This window comes from Osmerus mordax, chromosome 15 (genome assembly GCF_038355195.1).
Source record: "Osmerus mordax isolate fOsmMor3 chromosome 15, fOsmMor3.pri, whole genome shotgun sequence".
NCBI classification, from domain to species: domain Eukaryota; kingdom Metazoa; phylum Chordata; class Actinopteri; order Osmeriformes; family Osmeridae; genus Osmerus; species Osmerus mordax.
In genome coordinates this window covers 953,742-981,652 of record NC_090064.1, presented here as the reverse complement: position 1 = coordinate 981,652, position 27,911 = coordinate 953,742, and the positions used below count along the sequence as shown (strand labels likewise).

At 42.0% G+C, this 27,911-nt stretch overlaps 1 protein-coding gene across 1 annotated transcript in view; it reads left to right on the top strand.

Annotated features, from left to right (window-relative positions):
- cry-dash (cryptochrome DASH) overlaps nt 1-27,911 on the top strand; it is a 76,800-nt gene that overhangs the window by 19,909 nt on the left and 28,980 nt on the right. The window contains exons 2-7 of the mRNA XM_067251526.1: nt 12,542-12,714; nt 12,825-12,918; nt 13,023-13,153; nt 23,846-23,994; nt 24,176-24,264; nt 24,386-24,459. Coding sequence (XP_067107627.1) covers nt 12,542-12,714; nt 12,825-12,918; nt 13,023-13,153; nt 23,846-23,994; nt 24,176-24,264; nt 24,386-24,459 — 710 coding nt within the window. The remainder of the gene's footprint in view (nt 1-12,541; nt 12,715-12,824; nt 12,919-13,022; nt 13,154-23,845; nt 23,995-24,175; nt 24,265-24,385; nt 24,460-27,911) is intronic.

Below are 27,911 nucleotides of genomic sequence, written 5' to 3'. Positions count from 1 at the left end.
GAGACGTGGATTTAGTGAACTTGATTCCATTTATTTCGCAAGCTCCATCAAAAGTAAAGTAAAGTATTGTCTTGTTTCGTTATAATCTGTTCCCTGCTCCGCACGTTTCCCGGTTACGCTTCCCGATCACGGTCAATGATGGTATGCGCAGGCCGGAAACCCTCCCCTCTCCTTGGCCTGTCACACCTTTATCCTGATGCCAGTAAATGTCTGACCTATAGGGGGCACACACTCATAGGGGGCACACACTCAGAAACAATTACAACGTCCTAATTCAGGCTAATTCGATACAAATTAAATCATTACTAGTAACAGTCACACAAACTGGAATGTCAACTCAAATACGCAAAAGGACCCAATTGGCTCCTACACACCGGCCCCTGATAGTGTGCATGGGAAACTATCACAACATTCAAAATCATAAAAGGAGCCTAAATTCATTGTAGTTTACCGTTACTCCTAAATCAATTGATCATATCATGAGTGGGTATTACTCATCTCTGGCCAGTGTCATCTTTTCTGCTCCTTCGAGAAGCAGACAGAGCTTGGTTACTGGCCTCACAAATACACCAGTCTTTGTGATGATCTTCACCGTCCTCACCAAACCTCTGGAATCTGGTTGGACTTCTATTATTCTTCCAAGGTTCCAGGACCCACGAGGTGCTGAACTGTCCACCACCATTACAATGTCTCCTACTTGAAAACCTTTCTTGACCGTAGTCCATTTTTGTCTTTCCTGTAACAGGGGTAGGTATTCCTTCGTCCATCTCTTCCAAAAGAGATCGGCAAGAAACTGAACTTGTTTCCAGCGCCGTCTGCTGTATGTGTCTGACTTCTGAAACAATCCAGGGGGAAAAGCAGGATGGCACTTCAGAAGAAGAACATGATTAGGTGTTAGTGCCTCAAGATCAGAATCATCTTCATGGACTGTGCTGATAGGGCGACTGTTCAGAATGCTTTCCATCTCACAGACAAGTGTTTGTTCATGAGCAATGGAGTTGAGAGTCCGCCTGACCATACGGATTAGCCTCTCCCATACCCCGCCATGATGTGAGGCTGCTGGTGGATTGAAGGTCCACTGAATATCTTTCTGAAGCATTGTGTTCTGAATCTTTTCTTTGTTCCAGTTTGAGATGGCGTCTTGTAGTTCTCTTTTAGCTCCTACGAGGTTGGTTCCGTTGTCAGAGCGGATGCGTGTCACCTGACCTCTTCTGCTTACGAACCTCCTCAGAGCGTGAATGCAAGAGTCTGTGTCTAAGGAGTGGGCCATCTCCAAGTGTACTGCTCTACTTGACACATCTGCACACAACACACTTGGATATGACTTTGCGAGCTGCGGAGTTGGCATTAATGATCCAAAATCTTTTTCTGAGTTGTGAGAGAACATGGTTTCTCCCACCATGTCCAAGCTGCTCATGTATGTGTCGAAGTATTAGTGTGGAGACATGAATGTGTTTGGGCAGGATCATGGGACGCTTAGCCTCCTCAGGCATTGCGGCCTTGCTGAGTCTTCCTCCTACTCTCAAGACTCCATCCTCTAGTACAGGATCCAGCTTGTAGATGGTGCTGTTCCGCCTTAGTCCTTTTCCAACGAATGTCGTCTTTTCCAGATTTGCCATTTCCTCTGGGTAGCTTTGATGTTGACAGAATATTATGATTGCTTTCTCCGCTCTCATCAGGTCATCCAGTGAAATACGTTGGCTGCCAGGTTTGTTCTTGCCGGCTAGTATTTTGCTCTGGCTTCTTGTCTGTGGTTGTAGAGACACTTTACACTGTACCTTTCTGTTCACACTGAGAACAAGAAGAAGGTTTCTCAATTTCAAGTACCACACGACAGCTCTTTTTAACTTGTTCCAACTTGAAAAGTATTCAAGCAACTTCCATGTTGGATTGTTCTGTGTCTTGATCACAGCACTGTACACTGCTGTGCATCTTCTCTGATGCAGCCTGTGGTACTTCATGGTCCCAGCTGCACTTGTTTCTGCAAAGATCCTGAAGAAGCAACTTAGCAGGCAGAGTAAGAGGAGACAGGAAACCCAGCGGGTCATAGATAGAACTGACCGTTGACAGGATGTTTCTTCTGGTGTGTGTCTTATCCTTGTCCGAGATGTTACACTTGAATGTGTCACTTTCTACACACCATAGCAATCCTAGGGCTCTTTCTGTAGGGAGTTTGTCCCTGTCCAAATCCAGTTCTTTCATCTCAGTGGCTCTGTCCTCTTTGGGGATATGAGATAGTACAGTGCGACTGTTACTCGCCCATGTGGTTAGGTGGAATCCCCCCTTGTGGCAAACACAGGTGAGGTCTCTCACCAGGTCCACTGCTTCATTTTCTGTTTCAAGAGACTTCAAACAATCGTCAACATAAAAATTGTTTTCAATAGTGCTTGTCACTACCTGATCGAAACAGCCGCTATTGTCTTTGGCAGTTTGTCTGAGCACAAAGTTTGCGCAGCCCGGAGAAGACACTGCTCCAAACAGATGCACTGTCATGCGATGCTCAACAGGGGGTAGAGACACGTCGCCTTTAGGCCACCACAGGAATCGTAAAGAGTCAACGTCAGATTTTGAGACTCCGACTTGGTGAAACATTGATTTTATGTCCGCCATGAGAGCCATAGGATGTTGTCTAAATCTTGTGAGAACACCAAGTAGTGTGCTGGTTAGGTCTGGACCCTGTAGGAGTTCAGCATTCAGTGACGTTCCATGAAATGTTGCGCCACAGTTGAAAACCACTCTAAGAGTCCCTTTCCTACGGTGAAAAACGCCATGGTTTGGGATGTACCATACCTTGCCATCTTCCCCTTCAAGTTCGGCTTGTGGCACCACTTCAGCATGCCCATTGCTTATCACATCCTCCATGAACTTAGTGTACTCACTTCTGAATGTTTCATTCCCTTTGAACTTCCTTTTCAGTCCTATTAGGCGCTGCTCTGCAACCTGATAGTTGTTGGGCATGACTGGCCTTTCTCTCCGGAAAGGTAGGTCTAAGCTGTAATGTCCGTCTTTGGGCGTGATTGACTGCTCTGCAGTTTTGATAAATCTTTTGTCTTCTATTGACATTTCTTTGTCATCTAATGTCTCATTAAAATCATGATTGTACTGTTGTACAAGCAAATCTTCCAGCTTCGCGACTGATATTCTGTTGACGGTAACATTTCGACGCCCACTGCTGTCTGGCATGACACTGTCATCTAGAGAACCATTAATAACCCACCCCAATAGGGTCTTCACTGCATATGGCCCATTTTCACGACTGTTTATAATTTCCCATGGCTCTATTGCTTTAGGAGCATTGTTTCCAATCAACAACTCCACTTCAGCTTTGATTTTCGGGATCTGGATCTCACTCAAGTAAGGCCACCCGGATAGCTCTTCTGTCTTTGGAATGCTGTCGGTGTCCACAGGCATACTCTTTTGCGTGTACACCTCAGGGAGTGCAATAAAGTTGTTTTCATTCAATGCACTAACCTCTATTCCATTCGCCGTGTAGGCAGTCACAGATTGTTCTTGATTCATTGTCCTTAACAGAATATTGGTCCTTTTCCCTCTGATGTTAAGCTTGTTCAGGAGGTTTTCTGTGCAAAAAGTAGCAGAGCTGCCAGGATCTAGAAAGGCATAGGTGTTAATGATCTTACTACCCTTCGTGCTTTTCACTTGAACAGGTACAACGGGCAAAGTGCATCTCTGTACAGTACCGGCCCCAGTATGTCCATCAGTTTTGACAGACACCTGCATGCTGTTCAGTGTTGTCTCTTTGGCTTCCTTTGTTTCTCTTGCTTTGATGTGCAAGGCACTTGGATGCTGCTTGTTACAGATGGTGCACTGGAGACGTTTCACACAGTCCTTGCTGATGTGTCCAGCCTTTGCCAAGCATCCAAAGCAGACTCCATTCTGCATCAGGAATTCTATTTTCCCTCTATGTTGCTTTGAATTAAACCGAGAACTTGTTTAGCGAAACTATCTTTAGGACGTGGCTTCATTGGGGGTCTGGATTTGACCTTGCTGGAATCCTGAATGTCACCAAAAACCGGATCTGAGACAATGGTTGCTTGTTTTTCGATGAAAGATACCAGGTCAGCCATTCTCACTCTGGTATTGCGTTGTTGTATTTCACAAGCCTTTGAACGCCAATTTATATGGCAATATGAAAAGGATAGTTCTCATGTTAGAAATTGTGTCTAACTCCTCCATGTACTGAAGCTGTTCCATGGCATTGCAGCAACCTCTCAAAAACAATGCAACGTCCTGTAATGCTCTTGGTTCTTCTGATTTTATCACTGGCCATGAGAGGGCCTTTTCAACGTAGGCACATGAGATCCTGTAGGCGTTTCCAAAACGCTCTTTAAGCAATTGCCTTGCTTTTCTATAGCCTCTACTGGCTTCCATGCATTGGCAACTTTTGACTAGCTGCTGAGCTTGTCCTTTTGTGTACTGGATGAGGAATTGTAGTCTGTCTTGGTTATTGTCTGTTCTGCTTTCAATTATGTGCTCAAATGAATGAATAAAGGAATTATACTGCACAATATTTCCATCAAAAACTGCAAGATCTCCTCTCGGCACAGTATGCAACAGTTGCTGCTTCACTAGAAGAGTTGTCAACTGGTTTTGCTTCTCAAGGATCTTGGAAAGATTGGAAAGATCCACCTTCTTGTCCGGTTCTTGTCCTCCCTGTGGAACTGAAAAGCCCTGTGAAGACGGACTCTGGAGAGTGCGAGTGGACTTCTCATATACTGGTCTAGCAGCAATGAAAGACCGTGTGAGAGGTGGCGTTCTAGGTGTTCTGGTTGTTGTGAACAAACCAGGGAATTGCACATGAACTCCATCTTTAGGCCTTGTATCTCTAACATGTTCAGCAATTGGCTCAGAACTCTGTTCAATATTTTCTTCAAAGTACAAGTTCATTGCATTCAGTTCTGTACTGTTATCAACAGCTTGTGCTTCAGCATTTCTGAGATTGAGTTAATTTTGGCTGTGGTTGCAGACAGTTCTGTTTGTAGGTCCAGAGTCTCCATTCTCCTTCTGAGTTGATCTTGCTCATCCTCTAAAGCATGCTTTTTCTGCAAAGCTGCAGCCTTAGCGAGTAGTGCTTCTCTTTCTGCTTCTGCACAGATGCGCACAGATGCCGTGGATGAAACTGATCTGTTGCTGCTTAAAGACAGCCTATCGTCATCAGTAGGCCCGACACTGTTATCAGCGCTACTTTCCAATTACATTTACATTACATTACATTTAGTCATTTAGCAGACGCTCTTATCCAGAGCGACTTACAGTAAGTACAGGGACATTCCCCCGAGGCAAGTAGGGTGAAGTGCCTTGCCCAAGGACACAGCGTCAGTTGGCATGACCGGGAATCGAACTGGCAACCTTCGGATTACTAACCCGATTCCCTCACCGCTCAGCCACCTGACTCCCAATCCAGTATAAGAAACGGTAATATCATGCAAGGGATTTTCAATTGAATTTATCCACCTTGTGACATTGGACAAAAAGGTGTTTATCTGTTCAAGCCTCAGTGCAAACCAGGATTTTGTATCCTCATTTCTATCTTCCTCTTTTAATGTTTCTTGGTACGAATCATGAAGAGATTTGTAGTCCTCCAACATGGTACGAAACATTAACCATATTACTTTTCACTTCATAAAGACTTGTATCATCATCCATCAGAGTGTTTACAATGTTCATTCTTCTTGTAAGATGAGACAATTTGCCCGACCTCGATGAGCGCAGTTTGGTTGTCTCATTGAGGTTTTCTTCAGGTAGGCCCAAACTTGCCTCTTTCACGGATTCAGTCATCTTATTTCGATTTGTAAATTAAGCAAAAATATTTATCCAACTTCAACCATAGAATTGCAACAAAAGCCTTCTCTATCCTGGTCTCATTTGTGTTAATTGCGTTAGTCCATATGTGCCCGTACGGCTTCAATTCACCGACGTTATACCTCAAAAACTCAACATCGGGTTTCTAACAAAAAATACTTTGTCTTTCTTGGGTTCAAAATGTGCACAAAAAAGGTCTTCAAAAGTATAGTCCATCCAAATGGTATTTCATGCAATGGAAAGCGTACATACCTCCGATAAAGTTTAATTGATTTGTTTGTTTGTTGCGCTGGGGCGCTGCCGCGTTGGCTTGTTCCTCAATGAACACTTCATAGTAATCCAAGGGTGCCTGGTCCAAGGGTAACCTACAAATATCCAGCATCAATCCATCCAAAAGTTCAAAGTTGCGGCATCATTGACTTTGTAATGGCTAAAACTTTTCTAATCTGTTTGACCACTTCTTGGAGTCCCGGTGATTGTATCTTGACGCGTGATATGAATAAAGTCCAGGAGACGTGGATTTAGTGAACTTGATTCCATTTATTTCGCAAGCTCCATCAAAAGTAAAGTAAAGTATCGTCTTGTTTCGTTATAATCTGTTCACTGCTCCGCACGTTTCCCGGTTACGCTTCCCGATCACGGTCAATGATGGTATGCGCAGGCCGGAACCCTCCCCTCTCCTTGGCCTGTCACACCTTTATCCTGATGCCAGTAAATGTCTGACCTATAGGGGGCACACACTCATAGGGGGCACACACTCAGAAACAATTACAACGTCCTAATTCAGGCTAATTCGATACAAATTAAATCATTACTAGTAACAGTCACACAAACTGGAATGTCAACTCAAATACGCAAAAGGACCCAATTGGCTCCTACATATGCCATATGTGGTTGCTGAATATTGATCAAATATTCCATTTACTTTCTCAAGTGGAGGTCCTAGATGATCAGGAAACTGTCTGCCTGCTCAGAGAGCATTTTGGGGGTACACTTTTGAGTTTTATTTACCACTTGCAACACAGATGGTGAGTGTGTGAAAGTGTGGCTGTGATTGAAGTGTCTGTAGGGGAGTCAGATGGCTGAGCGGTGAGGGAGTCAGGCTAGTAATCTGAAGGTTACCGGTTTGATTCCCGGCTGTGCAAAATGACGTTGTGTCCTTGGGCAAGGCACTTCACCCTACTTTTTTCTACGTTTTGGTCTTTTTATACCTTTTTTGTTGTGCATTTTGATTCTTTTGTGGGGGTTTTCACCATTTTTCTTTCAATGTCCTATTTATTCTTTTTGAAAAAATGCTTTAAAAGTGAATGAAACATCCAAATTCTATGAAAGTAGTGAAATTATCATTCATTTAACTTGTGAAGAGCATTGTATGGTACCATACACATTGTTCTTTTTGGTTTTAATTATTTTGGTTGAAAGAAACACACATTTCTCATATGGAAATGATTAGAAAAAGGCGGAAAGCAACCCAAGGACAACAGAATGGGTTAAGGGGAGACACCCCAGTGAATAGGGATGACATGAAACCTCCCCAGTTGATAACTAATATTAGGTCAAATATTGTTTTCATTACTAGTTTCCTGTAAATGTATGTCTAAATGAGCAAATGATGCATTAAGTTGTAAAATATGATATAATGTGCATACATTTCCAGAACGGAAATCAGAACATTGCATGAAGACAGAATGAAAATCCTTGTTTCATTTTGTCAACATATTAGAGTCCAAAGTTTTTACAAAGGGTACTTTGTCGGCAGGGCCGGAGTGGGGCCACTTTTCAGCCCGGGAGTTTCAGGCCCAAAACCGGCCCTTTTTTTGTATACCAAAGAGTACCGGATGCAGCCTGCTTTGACTGGGGGTGCAGTGAACATTTCTGGAGGGTATTATGATTACAGAAAGGGATCGTATTATTTTTTATATTGATAACATTTTTGAGACTGCTTAACGATCCGAGTTTTAATCAGGCACGGAGCCAGACGTTGTAAACATTAGGAGCTTTGCCCCAACCTAGGGCGTATGGGTTTGATGTGATGCAAGATAGGGACTTCTACAGTTAATGCTCGCGCGCGTTACGGTAGGGCCGCCCGTCCTAGCTATCGGTAGCCGATCTGGGAAAACTTTTTGGAAAAGACGGGCTATGGACCCAACCAACTCTATTTGGGAGGGGAGAACTCCCTCATATGGTACAACCCATGCTGAGGCTGAGGTGTCAGAATGCGGAACGTGTGTAGCCTACTTTAAGAGAAGATAGACTAACGTGACAAATGTCAACAACAACTAAATCCTCGACCGGCCCAAAAGTGAAGCGGCCCACCGGGAACTCTTCAGATTCCCCACCCCGGCCCTGTTTGTCGGTACTTTGTCGGCAGACCGTGTTCTTGCTCAGGTTCTCTGCATTACCCACACTATAAAAGTAGGTAGCGAAATAACGAAACGGTATATAGTCTGTTGGACTGTGAGCGCACGGCTTCGATGTGTCGCATTGGCAACATACGGCTCAAGAATCTGGCAAAGATACGTAATTCCCTCTGTTGAGAATCGATATCTTTCATAAAGATACTCATGAGGGATTGCGAAAGGGTTTTGTCGGTCTCTAAATGTTCTGGCTCTTCTGAGCGCACCTCTCACTATCCGCACACCAAGCTCCACAGGATCTTCTATGAACGGTGACGGCATTATCCTCAAGAATGAGTTAGTGGGCGGGGCTTTTATACCGGTTGATCTCAATTTAACCTGCTCCCGACCAGGTTAGGCGTTCAGCATGTGTTACCATGGTGATCTACCCCGGTAACAAGTGAAAACCTCTGAATCCTCTTGCAAAATGAAACTTTCGCCTCAAAACAGATTTACCTGTGCTCAACATCAAACACTGCTCTCAAATCATAAACAAAGTGATCAAAATTATATACACTATCAGTCAGTAAACAATACACCAAAAAATAGAAAACACATTGTTAAAAACATAGTTCTCAGGGAGAGGTACATATTTACGTAATCTCAAAACAAATTTCATATTTATCCGTCATTGTCATTTGATGAACAAAAACATGTTTTATCAAATCATCCCTGTTTGAGCAAGAGTCAAGAAATATGCAAACGCTCTTGTCTTTGTACACAGATTCCTGGAATTGTAGCACAGTGCCTGTGATGCAGTCGGTTCTCCATGGCTTTGGTAGCCTACCTACATTTCTCAAAACAGAAATGAAAAGGTCACAAGTACTTGTTCAACCTCGTAAATAGTTACTTTCACTAATGTTGATTAGTAGTGATGGGCAAATCGAGGCTTTTCGAAACACCGATACAATTGAAACATTAGAGTCGGGCCTTTGAAACGCTCGAAACCAGCGACATCTGCTGGCAGCTACGAGTATACCAAAACTAACAGTCTTATTCCACATTGAAATCTTAAAGATCCTGTAAAGTGGACCTGGAAACGAGTTTTACACCGCAGAATAATGTGGTATTAACTACCCATCCAAATTCGAATGAAAAAATAACACAGACAAGTATGTTAAATTAGGCTTTGAAATCGTGAAAAAATCAGCAGTCTTCTCTTCTTGAGACTGGGGGGGCGTGTCGCCTGAAGGAGCTGAAGCTCCGCCCCTTGCTGCCTAGTGCCTACCTCCGACCCAGATAATGGACGCTATGTCAAGCCGAACAAAACCGTATAGAATTAGAATTTATTTGTTCAATGAGTGAAACATACAGATGCATATAAATGAAATGTTCCCCTGAGCTGTAACAGTAAAAATGGACACCAGAGACAGCAGACAGTGAGCTCTCCAACTAGGCTACTTCTCACACATTAGCTACCATTTCACCAAAATACCATCATTCTACACCGAGTAGCCTAATATCAATTTAGCGGTTTGCACTAACTCATAGCAGAGATACCTCTGGAAAAGTTATCTAGTATAATTATAACAAGCACACAGAACTGAGTGATGAACTGCTGGCGGCGGTGGATGGTCCACGTGCGACCGGAGGATGAACGGCCGGGAGGTTGATGCTCGGTACGGCTCCGCGCTGCAAGAGAAGCTGTGAGTTGGTGAACCCCGTCTGTCTCTGGTCCATATTAAAACCGCCGTGAAATGGTCAGTGGCGCAGAGGCGGCTGTTGGAGTTTAACCGAAGCTTTCCATGAGCGTGGCTCTTCACAAAATCTATCCACCTATTTTTCCTTTCATTATCAACAGGGAACTTATGGCGTTGCAGCGCAGCTGGAGTTCTTGCATCCAGGGAAGATGCAGTTGCGGGTGGTGGGAGACATCCTGAAGCTAGCTAGCTAGCCGATGTAAGCTACAATAACAGTACAGCAGGAGCAGCCATTCAGTGATCTGACGTAGATGGGGCAAAATGACGTAGATAGGGCATTTTTTTGGCTCCGCCCATTAAAACCTGATCTGAAAACGGAAGAGAACTGTTCTTCGGTCTAACTCCACATTTCAGTGACAGTTTTAGCGCTTTGCACATGCTTTCAGGAACTCATTTCACACGAATATAATGTACTTAGAATCAAAACATGGAATTTACTTTACAGGATCTTTAAGGATCCTTATGGTTGAACGGAATTATTGCCGTCCTGCAGGCCCGTAACGGAAACACATGAGGCCCCCCCGCAGAATAAGCCTGAGAGGCCCCCCCCCCCCACCATATATGTAACGGATAATGTAATACAAATACCGACGGGACGAACAGGACCCCGATGCGATCAACTGAACTTTTTGGAACATTCTGAAGAGCCACTGCTCTTCTTGACATCGCTATTCGAACAGCCCTCACTGATTTCACAAATGCTTTCAGCATCAAGCCTACGGCAACTCCCGAGGGACAAAACACCCTTGTCCGTTGTCACATAGAAAGGTCTGCTACAGTAGGCTATCCTCAGGATTAGCAAAGGACATACCAGAGAATGTCTAATATAAACAGGCTCTGGACATACTATCCACAACCGAAGTGTGTTACACAATGCTGTGTAGATCGCCTATACTCGTGCATTGCTCTTGGTACCCAGAATGCCCTGCGACAAGCTGAAAAGCTACTAAGTTAAGGGCATTAGCTTAGTTAAATAAGCATTGTTTGGAGTTCTATAGTTGTGTTCGTTCTGTTTTGAAATGTGTAATGCTATGGTCTGGGGGGGTGCCTTATACACGATGCGGCTTATTTTCCGAAAAATAGGGTAATCAGATAGAGATCGGTTCCCAATTTAGACTAACATTGTGTTTACATCTGTGTTAGCTAGTAGGTATAATAAATAATACCTGCACTGTGTACTAGCTGTAATCTACACACAGATTTAATTTGGTATTGTTTAGGCCAATTCCAAAACTTTTCTTTGCTATTAGTTAACATAATATATATGAACATAAATATTATACTTTAAATTTGTCATGTTGTTGGGCACCAAGTTATTTATATTTTTCAAGTCAATTTCTGCTTGATTTCTGCTACCTGTCAAGTCAAATTGCAGTGTTTTTTGGGGTGTGTAAATCCACTTTGTTTTGTAAATAAACTTTGCACTGTGTTATTTCTGTAACACAGAAATGCTATTGTAAGTCCCTGGTGATTGAGGTTTTTTTCCAAAAAATATTTTAGATGTTCCAGCACTTATAGACCCAGATTATACTGTATATATTAATGAAAACAGTGACCCAAGACTCTGGACTATGGACCCCCTGAAGCAGCCTTGGCTACCCCTTGGCCACCCCATGTATAAAACTCTAGTTCCGCCACTGGTGCCACCAGCTTTAGTCTTGAGCTCGATTTTTAAAATTCCATCCTTAAATACGGGTTGAGAAAAGCTCAAGTATCCTTCCTTCTTAGCTTATAGTCATTAAATTGAAATTATGCAACAAGTGTGCGTTGTCATTGTTGTGTGCATGTTGGGGGAATGTCCCTGTACGTACTGTAAGTCGGTCTGGATAAGAGTGTCTGCTAAATGACTTAATGTAAATGTGTGCATGACAGAAGTTGCAACTGAGTATAGACACCTTTTCAGTTGGTAAACATTGTGACGTTTTTTGGGGGGTGGAGCTTAGGTGGAAGCAAACGGATTCTCCTGACCACTTCACTAACGCTTGTCTCAAGCTGATATCTAGGTCACTCACTTTCCAAGACTGCAATTTTTATTTGAAAAAGTTAACAAGTTAACGGACAAAACAAGATTGGTCGACCCGTACACGCTCACTCAATTTTGATGGAAGATCTGATTAGCCTACCTCCGGTTGAGTGGCCTGCCTAGTACACTTACCTGATAGAGAAACCGAGTGTGTATAGTAAAGAGAAACTGAAGGCATATAAACCTTTAAATGCCTATACTTATGTGCTTAAAGGTGTCGTACAGGACTTAAAATAAAAACATTTAACATATGAGTCTGCCTATCTAGCGCCAAGGCCAGAAGACAACAATGTACCAGGCTTGGGTCATTGTAAACAGAACAAACAACTACATCTTGATGGGTTAGAGTTAGGGTGCAACATTTTTTAATTGGAGCCTGTTCTCCGCCAATTCTGGCACCCAACAACACATCAAGATGGCATTTTAAGCTCCTTATGTAGCTGACTCTGTGCTGGTTTGTATTGGCCGCCTCCAGTTTTGCCTCTAGCTAATGCTGTGACGTAATTGTGACGTTGGGACTAAAAGGGTCTATAGCAGCAGTAATCAAATGTAAATTAATTTAATATTGTATTATCTTAATGTTCTTTCTCCAATACATCCAGGTCTTCCACTGGGCCCAGAAGAATGCTGAATATATTGTCCCACTCTATTGCTTTGACCCTCGACATTATGGAGAAACTGTCCATTACAACCTTCCTAAAACAGGGCCCTTCCGCCTGCGATTCATATTAGATAGTGTTAAGGACCTTAGAGCCTCCTTGATCAAGAAAGGCAGGTGAGCTATGTTGAAAAGACTGACGCATGAAAAGGAGCCACATACAGTATTCCAACCATTTAGTGTAGTTGAGCAAAGGTTTTTTCTTTACAACTGTGTGTCCCTGACAGTACCCTCTTTGTGAGATGTGGAAAGCCAGAAGAAGTGGTTGGAGACCTAATCAGACAATTGGGTTCCGTCAGCGCTGTGGTGTTTCATGAGGAGGTTGGTCAAGTTGCATCTTTCTTAGTTTTTAACCATTCTTATTACGTTATTCCAAACCTCACTCATCTCAGCCTCATACTCTTATGATCTGTGTTGTACTACAGGTAGCACCTGAAGACCAGACAGTGGAGAAGGGAGTGAGAGATGTCTGTGCCCAAAGGAATGTCAAAGTGTACACATGCTGGGGCTCCACACTATACCACAGAGAGGACCTTCCCTTCCACCACATATCAATGTGAGAGAGGTGACGCTTCCCTAGAAATTGTCAGGCTGCCTCTAGCTGGACATTGTCTATCAGTACCCTTCTTTATATCCATAAGGTATATTTTCATAGTACATAGTATACTGTATATTAAAGTGCCACAGGTTACTACTTGTTCATGTGGTTTAGATTTATACATCTTCTAGAGTAGGGCAGCAACAAACGATTATTTTGATAGTCGACTAATATAACGATTATTCAAACGATTAATTGACTAATTGCCAAGAAACAGATCATTTTAGTGAATGCAAACCAAACTATCACTTCACTGCATGAATGTATTTTCTTATTTTTTCGTATTTGCATTCACAAATAAGATTCAACACGAGATGCGTTCAAGTTGTACGCCTACTCGGAAGTCGGAATTTCCGAGTGTAATTAAAATGGTTGTGCACTCTTGTCTAACCGCTGTCTGTGGACATGTTGCTACGGTGTTAGTAGGCCTATATGTGACATATTATGCGTGAAATACAAGAGGACACATAGCGACACCAGTTGATAAAAACGCGCTAGTTAATAGCTAGTTAAACGCGCTAGTTAGTAACTAATATAAATGGTAGGGGAAACACTGGATAATACAAGACTATTTTACAGCACTGCATAGCACAAAAGATAAAAATACAAATGTTAATGTAAACACAGCAAACACCCTTTAACTGTACAGGCAGCGCTGTATGGTGACTTATGCCTACAATTATGAAAATTGGCTCAACCATTGCGCATATAATGACTTCTGTTATGAATTAATTGTTCAGATGTTTGTGGTGGGAAGACAATTAAACAGAGAACCAATATAATGCTTTTTGATCAACGTGACATAAACAACTGATAATGTAGGAAATAGCGTACAATTTAATATTGTATGCTATTATAATAATACTATAATAATAATGTACCAGAGCACTGGCAATTTGTTTAAAATAATGAGAAATTGCTTTTATGATGTGAAAGTAACTATTTACGAGGTTGAACAAGTACTTGTGCTAGTTGTATGTGTCCTCTCGTGCCGGGATGTTGCCCCTTTAAATGCTCCAACATGCACGTTGTGCTCTCATGAAAGACATGTTCCGCCCTGCATGTATGCATAGCAAAGCTCTGCTAGTTTGACTGTGTTTGCGCCCCGACATTCTCTCTAAGTACCATGTTGTTTCGTCTTCTAATGGATTGCACACGGGAGGATAGCGTTACAGTCTAGCGTTACAACGCCGCACTGATCAAATGACGTTATTGCAAACCCTTAAAATAGGTAATATGGAGATCAAACTACTAGTCGAGTACTGAATTATTATAGGGTTGGGAATCGATTCCAAAAAAATTACTCATTAATCGCACAATATGCTGTGATTAATCGCATTTTCCCAGAGCTCGTTATCATCATGTAAAACACTGAATTAAACCAATTAACACTGGGAACTACAGAATAGTAATTCCCATCAAATATATGCAGCAACTTTATAAACAAAAAAGTGTTTAAGTGCACGTTGAATATTTAAAGTTTAAACCCTGAAGGTTATCAAAAATACTGGACAGGGCTCTACGCTAACTTTTTTTTGCTGGAGCACGTGCCCCCAAGTGAAAAACTTTAGGGGCACAGACAAAATGTAGGGGCACAGTCAGTTTCTGTTTTACATTTACATTTATGCATTTAGCAGACGCTTTTATCCAAAGCGACATCCAAGAGAGAACTTTACAAAAGAGCATAGGTCACTGATCATAACAACGAGATAACCCCAAACATTGCGAGCAGCCAAAACATGAAGCATACATTGTGGAAAACCAAATAAGTACCAAAGGGAAGAACCATAAGAGCATGCAGTTAAACAAGTTACAATTGAACAACATGAAACTCCCCACAAGAGTGCAAGAGTGTACCTGTAGAAAAAACAATCAACAGTAAAATATTTCACATCGAGTACAAGAATTTTAAACTGTTACAACTAACCAACAAGAGCAACAAGTCTCTCAATACAAGTCATTGTGATCCTGGAGGAAACTAACATCAGGTCCAGCCAAGCATTCCTAAGTGCCGTTGTACTCCCGGAACAAGTGCGTCTTGAGCCTTGCCTTGAAGGTGGGGAGACATTCAGTGTCCCTGATGGAGGTGGGGAGTTGATTCCACCATTGGGGGGCCAGACAGGAGAAGAGCTTGTGTTGGGACCGGGCGCTCTTGAGCAGTGGGACCACCAGACGGTTGTCAGAAGAAGACCGTAGGTGGCGGGGGGGGTGTCAGGCTGGAGGAGAGACTTGATGTAGTCGGGTGCAGTCCCGTTCACCGCAAGGTCAGTACCAGAGTCTTGAATCTGATACGGGCCGTGATAGGAAGCCAGTGGAGGGAGATGAGGAGCAGGGTAACATGGGAGCGTCTGGGTAGATTGAAGACCAGACGGGCCGCTGCGTTCTGAATCCTCTGGAGAGGGCGGGTTGCGCATGCTGGGAGACCGGCGAGCAGCGAGTTGCAGTAGTCCAACTTTGAGAGGACAAGTGCTTGGACTAGCAGCTGGGTGGAATGTTTAAAAAACTTTAAACATTGCATCATTATTAGACTATTGAATGAATTACACAAAATTGACCAGAAACAGGATTGGTTACTTATTTATTCATTATATATTAATTCATTACTTTTTTGTATTCATTGTAACATTGTTTCAAACTGACTGGCTTGGCCAAGCTTTGTATCATGGGAGTCTTGATCTTTTTCCAGCTGACAGACAGTTTTCAGCACATTTAGAGGCATCAAATATTTCCAGGGAGGGTGCCTCTGTACTGATCCGAATGAGGTCCTCTGTGGAGGATGGGTTCAAACTACTCATTAATGCGAAATTGAGTTTTTATGTTGTATTCGCATCGATGTTCATGTAGGGTCACAACTGCGCTCTTGGTTTTCAGCATGGCTTGTGGTAGGACAGAAGGGGACTCAGTTGGGGGGTTAATTTTGTTGACGGAAGCATTGTTTAAGTTTCTATTGTTAAACTTGTGTTTATTTTGGTATGTTGGTTTATATTAGACATTCTCTGGTTACATTTAAGCAAATCAAGACATGCATGTACAGTAAGTAATGTCACATTAAATAATGCATTTAAACTCAAGCTTGTGTGGTGCGTCGCTGTCTTCAATTCCACAGCCTAAACTTGATGTCAAAAGAAACGTTTTTCATTTCCGGCGCAGTCAAACAATCCCGTTAAAGGGGCGATTGATCGCAAAACCGATTTTACCTTGTCATAGTTTAAAAATGACAGTTTGGTGTGTAAAATAGACATACAGTGAACCTCAAAGTCCATTGAAACCTCTTTCCTATCAAAATTTCACTTTTTGAAACTGCAACTTGCAAACGCTAGCTTTTGAAACAGTGCAAGTTGTGACGTCACAACTTGCAGCATCAACTTTGTCCCGGCCCAAAATGTACATGCCCTCTGGTTTTCTGGTGCAGGAACATAACCGGAGGTCGCGTAGATCTCCAACACTTTTTTAGCTAACTGCGCGCTGCTCGGTACTTCCACAGGAATTACAAATAAGAAAGTTCATAAGTTTTCAAGATATTGAAAATGGAGCGCCGTAAATGTAGTGTTCCAGGCTGTACCGGGAATCCTGACACTTTTCACTATCTTCCCCAAGAACAAGACACTAGACAGGCATGGCTGATGTTTATCTATGGGAATATCCCTATTAAGTAGGCTACGACGCTAAAGTATTAATTTGCTCGAACCATTTCACCCAGGAGAGTTTTGAAAACCTGGGACAATGTAAAGCAGGATTTGCTATGAAGCTGTTGCTGAAAAGAGGTGCTGTTCCGACCTTATGTTCATCACAACCGCAAGCTGTATGATGTTGTCGCTAACAGTTATTAGCAATGCTAACGTATCCTGCCTGTATATAGCATCGGTAGAATGTGTGATGATTTAGTTTATTGGCAATGGGGCTAACGTTATTTCTTGTTCCTGACTGTGTTTCATTCAAATAAATAACCCATGTTGTCATGTAAATCTACAATTCAAGATGCATGTTTGTCCAGATCTGAGTTGAGTCATCTAAAGCTGAGTTGAATCACGATAGTTTGTTTGCTAAGCTGTAGCTAGTGCTAACGTTATCCACCTAAGTCGATCTTGTTTGCTTGCACAGGGATCTTCTACGCTAGAGCTACGGTATAGACAAACATCAGCCATGCCCGTCGAGTCAATGTTAGCTACTCTAGCTCATCTGCTTTTTATAAACGCTGATTTGAAAGGAATACAAGAACAGCTAGATAGCGAAAGCACCTAGAGTAGGCATGTAAACTAGTTTAGCTTGCTAACGCAAGAACATAGTTAACGTGTGATGATTTAGTTAATTGGCAATGGGGCTAACGCGTTATTTCATGTTCCTGTGTTTCATTCGAATAAATAACCTGTACATGTAAATCTACAATTCACGATGCATGTTTGTCCAGATCTTTGGCAGGTTATTTTTTATCTAGCTAACTGAAGCTGAGTTGAATCACGATATACTTTAGTTGCTAAGCTGTAACGTTCTACCTACCTAAGTCGATCCAGTTTGCTTCGACAACAGTGGAAACAACTAACGTAATCATTTCAAATTATATCTAGTCAATCTGTTGAAAACAGTGTTGTGTAGACACAATAGATTTATTTGTACGTTTTTATTTCAAGTCTCTACCTTCGTTGTTTCAGTGAGTGTGTTGGCCGTGTGGCGTCTTTGCTCCACAGCTTCACTCGTTGTAAACCAACCAATCAGCACGCAGCTGATCTATATATTCATGAGCATACCATAAAAGGAGAAAACCTAGCGTTTTTTCCCGGGAAAATTTCAGAGGACGTATCATGGGGCATAGAGCAGCACCCGGGCCATTTTCAGCCCAACCAATGTTACATACCCTATTCGGAGACCTTAGGAACAGTGTGAAATACCCCCAAAAAACAGTCAATCACCCCTTTAAGTTTGGCTAGTAACAGCAGCTAGGCTAGCTTGCTCGTAACACAATTTACTGAGGTCAGCTTCTCCACCGTGCAGGGCACTAGTCTAAGATCAAATGGTCGTATTTGGCATTGTTACTGACAATGATCGCTTCCAGCAAACTTCTTTTGAATTATCCATTTGCGCCGAAATAAATGTCAAGCTTATTTACGTTTTTTGGAGGCATATTTTCAGTTAGCAGATGGTACTGTTTCAATTGCTATTCCATTTAGCTAATAATACTGCCGGTGATAACGTTACTTAGAAAAGCTTGTTTCAAGGGGGTTCAGCTTTCAAAGGTGGTTCTTCATGAATGAATGCAATATGAGTGGGCTAAATGCTTGAAATATCACTACTGTAGAAGGGAAAAACTTAAGGTGACGTTTTAGTCATATAGGTTAACTACATTCTACATTTACAGTGCGTTCACACTGCAGCGACGCGAATCGCTTGCCATCGCTCGCCTTCCCACAGTTCACCAAGCTCGGGGGCGTTTCAAACAGATTAATGTAGAATGTAGTTCTCTAAAGTCACTGTTGTAGTTGTCATGGCCAAGTGTGCAGACTTGGGTTTACGTACTCGCAACATTGATCAAAATACAACTTGTATACAAAACTGTTTAATAGACATACACGTTGACATGTGTAAAAAACGTTTTATTATATTACTCAAAGTCTCTGCTAATCTGTCGATACGATAGGGAGTTCCAGCCGGGCTAGCTAGCTAGTTACCACAGAACGAAGTTACGTAACGTCACTGTGTCCAATCCCGACCGCTGTAAACTACTATTGTCCAAACCCGAACGGGGTTTGGACACTCAGTTTCCGGTCTTTTTGTCAGCATTTTCTTTTGCTATCGCCAGCAAAGTGTAAGTAGTATTATTTTAGGCATACCAAACAATCTACGTGTAAAATTTCATGAACATATATGGACGTTTACATGTCTAAATAATATAGGACAGTTACTTTTGCCGAAAGACCACTCGGCGACACTCGGGCGACGCTTGGGCGACGATCTTTACTCTGACAAGTGTGTCTTTGTTGTCATCGTACTGCTACTATGGGTTAGCATATGAGTGTATTTCAATGCTAGCTTAACACTACTTTGTCTTGCCAATGAAAATACACGATCATGTGTGACGTGATCTGTAGTCGAGGGGAGGAAGGGATGGGGGCTAGCAAACTTTGAGAAGAGTTCAACAAAACATCCAGCAGGTGGTGGTATACAGTCAAATTGAGATTTTATCGCATGGTTTGGAGATGTTGAAGCGTGATATCTTATTGTGGAGGACATAACTACGTCCCCGGATATGTTGACAGCATTGATGGTCAGTTTGGTGACCCTGGATCAAGTTAATATCCCCAGAAAAACAGCAGCGGCCAGTGTTTAGAAGTGCGGTCGGGTTTGGACAAGGGTAGCGCACGGCTAATTTACCGGCGCCAGCGTCTTTTGACCGGCTCTAGTAAAGGCTAAGCTAACTCAAAATTTTTAAACAATATTTAGCTCGAAAGGTAAAAAGTTAAAGCTTAACGTGAAATCAGTAAATCAGCTGAAAACGTGATACGATTATTTTTATCGATATTTGAAGTGGCATTTTCTCAGAATGTTAGCTAAAAACCGGTCGGGATTGGACACAGTGACGCTAATGTGACTAGACTGAATTTGAAAGTTAAAGCACCAACAACTTCGGCAACCTTGCGCCATGCATCGTTTTTTTAAATTAACATCTCTGTACGAATACAGCTATGTATCGTACAGGACTGGGTAAGCAGCCACACAAACGATTAGTTTCTCCTCCACCTTGAAACCTAGAAAGCTAGAAATGTTCACCATGGTTGCTACGTTACGACAAACAAGAAAACACTCTGATTGGCCATCGCTAGCGAAAATCACTCATTTGCATAAAGTTGAGAAAATCTCAACTCGGTCGCGTCGCTACCCACAATGCACCACGCAGGTGATTCGCCTGGCTCCATTGAAAATAAATGGAAAACATGTTGTCGCTCGCATCGCGTCGCTGCATTGTGAACGCACTGTTACAGTACATTTAGTCATTTTAGCAGACGCCCGTATCCAGTGTGACTTACAGTAAGTACAGGGACATGCTTCACTTCACTTTTTGTATTTTGAATTGTACATGAGCAGCAACAAATATAGGCTATTCTTTTAAATCTATGCGATCTTCATAAATAATAAGTAGCCATTTTTATATAAAATATACAGAAATATCAGTTGTAAAAATAGCAGTTAATAAACGGACCCATCTGCAAGCAAGCACACCCTACAATTTCCCCAGAAATTGTACCCTCTCTAGTTTCATTAGCATTTGTACAGTTGTATTCGTGCACGTCGGGCTGGCCCTCTCAGCGGAACGACAGTTTACTGGCCGCTCTGTCCATTCGCGCACCTCACAGTTGCGTATTGATCAGACAAGACAGGCTTATCAACTCGATTCATCAAAACAGAACGAGGGTTCGGCTGTAACCTACTTGAAACATAGGCCTACTATTGAGAACATATTCGCTGACATGCATTGCACGCGTGATGAACACAGCTTCACAGCTTCTTCTTTTTTTTATCTCTGACTTGTTTAGTTTTTTTGCCTTAAGGCCGCAATATCCTTTTGTGTCTCCGTTTACGGATGGGCGGGCGCATGGATACGCACGGATACTGACGGATAGACTGCGTTTATGATTCTCTGTAGGCTGTGGGTGCTGAAAACAATTCACCGCCAGAAGAGTAGGTGGCGCAACGTTTTTTTGTAAATCGTCGTGGAGTGTTTATTTACCTAGGTTATCGAGAAGTCGGAGCAAATTTACAAATTAGCCGTTTCATCAATAAAAAATGCACATTTTCAGCAACTACACTGCCCATTTCTCGTCACATTTTAATTCAGATGCTGATTTACATGTACTGTTTAGCTGAAATATGAATTGTGAAAACTTACAACAATGGCGGTCAAAGGATTTTGTTCTCTTGTTGGTCACTGCAACCCGGCACCCGCCCCTGACGCAAGCGGTTCTTAATACGGACCAATCACAGCCAAGGGGTATCCGTAAAATGACGGACGGACGGATAGTCAGGAAAATCAGGAGGTGCACGTAGAGCTCTCCGAGGGGCTCGGAGAGGGCACGGAGAGGGCGTTCCTTGACGGAGAGGGCGTTCCCTGTCTCCGTAAAAATGCAGAAGTATAAATCGGCCTTTAGGCGCTCGGGATTTGTCATAGGCGCTCGGGAAAACGACTTGGGCGCCCGCCTACATTTTCTCTATGCAGGAAAAACCCTGCTTCGTTGCTGGCATTGTAACAAATGAATCATGCAGCTAAAAACGCAGGTTTCATTTACTACCGCTGACCTCCTTGTTTATTCTTCGTTTGTCTATGAGTGCGGCAACCCTTTCTCATTGGATATCAATTAGGTGTGCGTTGGTAGTACAACTGTCTCAAATACAAGTATTCTACATTGTGTAGAAATCGCGTTAATACGCGTTAACTTTCAAACAGAAAGCTGTGCAGAAAGTTATATAGGCCTGTGTGATAAATACTGGGGTTGAATTTAATCAATTAAATAAACGTTTTCAGATTTCTTTGGTGCTGCGTTTATTCGAGTGCAGCGTTTATTCGAGTGCTGCGTTTATTACACAAAGTTCATTTTTGGTGCAGCGTTTATTTTAAGAAATACGGTACCTACTTCACAACAGGTATTGATACGTGTGGTGCAAATACACTAAAGCAATGCTGTAACGGTGCGGCTGCCCGTTACCGCTAGCAAACAACGTACCGTCACGGGGAAGCCGTTCATGCACCGCATGGCGAACGTTGTGCGGGGCTGGGCAGTGGCACGGGGATATCCTGTGTCCGGACAGAGGAAAGACCCGACGGAAAGTCGGAAGGGTCTTTTTAAGACGTGAGCGCACGGAACGTAAGACTTTGTTGGTGGAAGGACAGGGGTGTTTGTATAAGGTGAGCGCTGGGGAGCTATCTAGCGGGCTAGACATAGGATGGTATGTGTATTTACCTGTCGGTAGTATTTTAGGGAATGTATTTATTTTTAGTTAGGTGGAGTAGGTAGTATAGTAAGATTAATTGATTTAGAAGGGGGATAATGGTCAGAATGGTTGAGGCTGCGCGGATAAAAGTGCAGAGCAGAGCAGGTGGAGGCAGTGGGGACTAAGGGGAAAAGCCGACCACACCTCTGGCGAACAAGTATGTAAAATGCCGAAATGACCTGAGTTAGCGGAAATGTTTTGAAAGTGTCTGGTTATTTGGGAAGTTGTGTAGGTAGGGGAAATTAGGGTTCCAGAGTTTTCTTTTTTTTCTTCTTTTTATTAATAAAACCTGCGGGGAATGACTAAATCCTTGAATCACTGCCTCCAAGTTTTTGGTCACCGCTGCAAAGTTGGCCATCCTATATAATAGTGTTTAGAGAACTTCAAATTAATTAAATTGTGTGGTCAGAATTTGAAGAAAAATGTATGCAGTAATACAAAGTGCATGTGTGCTCTGAAGAAATATTAGTTTTTTTTTTTATCTGGCCAGATGTCATTAATTAATGCCATTAATTCACAAACATAATCAGAATGTGCATAGGCATGGTCTAGAGCGGTGCCTGGTCTCACCATGATCTGTTTTCATAAATTATTACTTGTATGCAGGGTTCTAATTTCCACTAGCCAAATTTTTTCCGGTGAAAATAAGAACAATTATGAGTTTCACTGAAAGCATTTGATCATTTTATTAACATTGTTGGCATGAAAAACACAGAAAATGAAGTAAAATGAAGCACAGAAGTATGATGCAAGGGTATGTGAAATCACCAACACGTGACTAAGTAAGGACACGATTTATTGTAAATGGCTAAAACGTCCATTCGCGTCATGAGATTGACTCCTGCCCATGCATTTACAGTAACGTTTTATCCTAAGCAGGCATTAATTAAACTGACCTAATACACTATTAAGAACAGTGTATTTACATTACACTAGACTGTGTCAGTAAGCAACATCATTTTTTTATGCGTAGACTACATGCGTCAATCCTTACAAAACATGACAACATTTTCATTGTCAAACACAAGCCATTCCCGACCCGTCAGCCATTTGGCATTACATTGTATTTTCTTCGTTTCTCTAGTGCTATCAATATCCTCATCCCCTGCCACGTTCCTCTTCTCGCCCCCAGAAGTTTGTCCTAACCACCGCCGCATTAAGTTAACTTTTTACTTTACTTTACTACTCTAGCTACCTCTTATTACCTCCTATGATCCGCTATGCTTCGTTTTACTTCTTCCTTGTGTTTTCTGGTGGACGCTCCGTTCGTTTCCACGGTTTCTCGCGCCGGTTTCACTTCAACTGCGCGCAGCCAATGGGCGTATAAAACGTAATCACGTAGCATTACGGCACAGTGTTCATGGGAAACTTAGGAAGTACTGCCAGGGGGATAAATGACCGAGAACCATGCAGAGAACAGAGCCTTATGTATCATTCACCTAATGCCTCATGTATCACCAGCCAAACTGGCTAGTGAATTTTTATTAACACCCGCCAAAATGAATTTTAACCCGCATTTGGTGTTAATTTAGAACCCTGCTTGTATGTAAAATATCGGCGTATGCATGGTTTTTGTGCTTACGCACGCTTTATAAATGAGGCCCTAGGTCTCTTCCAATTCAGCCCTACAATTTTGATTCTGTATGCTATCTTTCCTTCTCTTTCTTTTAGGCTGCCCGATGTGTACACACAGTTCAGGAAGGCAGTAGAGACCCAGGTCAGGGTGAGACCAGTGATTTCAACCCCAGACCAGCTGCACCCTGTCCCATCTGGCCTAGAGGAAGGACCTATCCCTAGTCCTGAGGATCTGGAGCAAACAGGTGAGAGCTTAACACATTGTGTATCAGGATGTTACTTGTTTATACAGATCATTTTAAATACACTCCCCCACACAATGAAACAGTGATCATTTGGTATTATTTATGTCTCAAGGAAAGTTTATTAAAATATTTTTATCTGTGTATATGAAGCTTGCACATTTCCTATTTCTATTGTTTTCAGAGCCTGTAGCTGACCCCCGTTCTGCCTTTCCCTGCATGGGGGGGGAGACAAAGGCCTTAGCCAGACTAAAGCATTATTTCTGGGATACGGTAATATGCTCTCTGCAAAGAAGCAGTTCCAGATTATTCCATAATACTCCTTGGAGAAATGTAGTTGGCTTCACGGTGGTCTGCATAGTTTTTGGTAATAAATGTTGATCTCTTGTTTTAGGATGCTGTAGCCACCTACAAGGAGACTCGAAATGGATTGATTGGTGTGGACTATTCCACTAAGTTTAGTCCTTGGTGAGTGTAACCAACTAATCAATCCATCTTTATTTATACAGCGCATTTCATACCAGGAGGCAAAACTACACAGATGGGAAGAAGGGGGGGATACAAACACGTTTGACACTAATCTTCCAGCGTGAAGCAAAATAACACTTTACTCATTTAGGCCAATATAGGAGAACTTTAAAAATGATTTACTGACCTCTCTGAAATGAGACAATTGAACACTCTCCTGCAGAATGTGAAGTGCCAACATATTACAAAGCACAACTGAATAGGAGTCAGGTGGCTGAGCGGTGAGGGAGTCGGGCTAGTAATCCAAAGGTCGCCAGTTCGATTCCCGGTCATGCCAACTGACGTTGTGTCCTTGGGCAAGGCACTTCACCCTATTTGCCTCGGGGGAATGTCCCTGTACTTACTGTAAGTCTCTCTGGATAAGAGCGTCTGCTAAATGACTAAATGAATACCACATGATAAGTTACACAAAAAATGAATAAATAAAACATTTCACCCTGAATGGTAGGCGAATTTATGTGCATTAAGATTACTAGTGCACTGTGCCCGTGATGCAGTCGGTGATTAAGATGTCAGTGAAAAACACAGATTCCCTGAACTATAGATAGTGCATAGTGCCCGTGATAAAATTGGTGGCACACACACCCAGATTCAGTAGCGGAGATAGCGTGGGTGCTTGGGTGCGGCCACCCCAGGGCCCCGTGCCAATAAGGGGCCCCTCAAACACCACTGATCTTGCATCACTTACTTACATGCCGTGCAGCAGAGAGAAAATGGAGGAAAACAAAGAACACTATCCACTATCCACTACAATATCTACAAAGATACACTAACCACCTTTAACAAAACCATCCGTCTAGCAAGGAGAGAATATTTCTCCAACATTATTACAGAAAATGCCAGAAATTCCAGAGTTCTTTTCTCCACCATTGACCAGCTGCTAAACACTGTCCCTGCCCCACCTCCATCCTCAGCAGTTAAATGTGAAGAGCTTGCTTTGTTCTTCAAGAACAAAATAACTTTGATTAGAGCGAGTATTATTAATAGTGGGGTCGAAACTGACATCAGTAGATTCTGCAACATAACCATGAGCACATTTACCTGTATCACACTTAGTGAACTTTCCAAAATTGTCAGCGAATCTAACTCCACAACCTCAGATATTGATCCTATACCCACAACATTCTTTAAGCGAGTGTTTGATAGTGTCTCAGGTCCGGTGCTAGAGATTATAAACACATCCCTTAGAACTGGCGTCTTCCCAGATGCCTTCAAAACAGCTGTTGTAAAGCCCCTATTAAAGAAACCCAAATTGGATAACAGTCTACTTGCAAATTACAGACCATTTATTAGTAAAGTACTGGAAAAGATAGTTTTAGTCCAATTAAATTCTTTTCTTGAAGAAAATAACATCCTGGAAGTCTCGCAGTCAGGTTTCAGGAAATATCACAGTACTGAAACTGCTCTCACCAAAATAATTAGCGACCTCAGACTAAACTCTGATGCAAATAAAGTCTCTATCCTTATCCTGTTAGATCTCAGTGCAGCATTTGATACAATTGATCACAACATCCTAATCAATAGACTGGAAAAGCTTATTGGGTTCACGGATAGTGTATTGAACTGGCTGAAATCATATATCACAGGAAGGAAGTTTTATGTTAGTTTAGGTGACCATAGGTCCAAGAAACATGAGAACTGCTACGGGGTTGCTCAAGGAAGCTGCTTAGGTCCATTACTTTTTTCTCTTTATATGTTACCACTCGGCGACATAATCAGAGAACATAACATAGATTTCCATAGCTATGCGGATGACACACAACAATATATATCCACTGAACCCAACGATGCAACGGCCATCAATTCCATTACAAACTGCCTGTTGGCAATAAACAAATGGATGAATGATAACTTTCTTAAATTAAATGAAGACAAAACCGATGTCCTACTATGTGGCCCCAAATACAAAAGAGAGATGCTTATTAAGAATCTTGGAGGCTTAACCCCCTGTCTTAAACCAGAGGTGACGAGTCTCGGCGTAATCCTGGACTCAGATTTGAATTTCAACTCTCACATTAATAAAGTGACCAAAACAGCTTTCTTTCACCTGAGGAATATAGCAAAGGTACGACCATTTTTTCCAGAAATTAGACAATATTTATCCAGGGAGTACAGTTAGACAGTGGCAGCGCCATAGATGTAGCACTTAAGAGAATAGTTAGATCTGATTGAGCGCACTTGGCCTGTTCAGCACCATTGCTGTCAATCAGCTGTCATTGTCTGTGGTGTCGAAACATTTTTCCTTGACTGGCAAACTGTTTTCTGTGTTCGTAAATACAAATTTGTCAAAATGTGGCTTTTCTTTGTGTTTTATTTGACATATAGGCTTACTTGGCTCAACAAGTGACACGTTATAACATGTGCATTCATCAGATATTTAACCGTTTTTTTTTTACGGTTTTAATTTTAAAATGACTTGGTAGCAGAGGGCCCCGTGATGAAGCTCCGCCCCCACTGTACTGAGAGTCTAGCTCCGCCCCTGCCCAGATTCCTAGAATTATAGATAGGGCACAGTGCCCGTGATGTCAATGACACACACAGATTTCTGGAATTATAGATAGTGCAGTGCCCGTGATGCAGCTGTTGATAATCTCATTGGTTTTGGTACCTATATTTCTCAGATCACAATTGAAATTCTCTGTCATCTCTGAAGTACTTGTCCAACCTCCACATCTATTTTTGTCAAATTGCCAATGCAGTGGTAGCCTACCTTCAAGCAAATGATTATGTAGCCTTCATTTGTCTGCTGTTTCCTACGTTATAAATTGCTTATGTTATGTTGATAAAATGTACTATATGGTTTTCTGTTAAATTGTCTTACCACCACACATATCTAAACATTTAGTTCATAACAGAAGTCATTACATGCACAATGGTTGAGCCAGTTGTCATAATTGTATGCATAATTCACCATACAGCTCTTGTACATTTGCAATGTACTGGCAGTTTTTACATCAGTAAACACATTAATTTATGTAACAAAATCCACTGATCTATACAAAAATTATATCCACTTTATATTGTCGTTCTGTTCATTGCCAGCCCCATTGAAAGCGGATTATTATCGGTTGTAAAAGCAAATTCACTTCTAAATAACTAATTTTATTTTATTTACTACGCTTTCATTTCATTGCAAATGCCTTTATTCATCGCATTAGTTCAATCACAGTAGCCTACTGCACACAGATATTCCTGTAATTATTAGACAGATATACATTACAAAACACATGAAAGGTTATTGGAAAATATTGGATTACCAAGAGCCCTTATATACCTTACCTGCCTAAATGGGCCTATACTATCAGAAAAGCCATAGGACACAGAAAGCATTAATTAACCTAAGCATTCCATTCATACTTAACCTTCATTTATTGAAATGTAAATTTAGAACT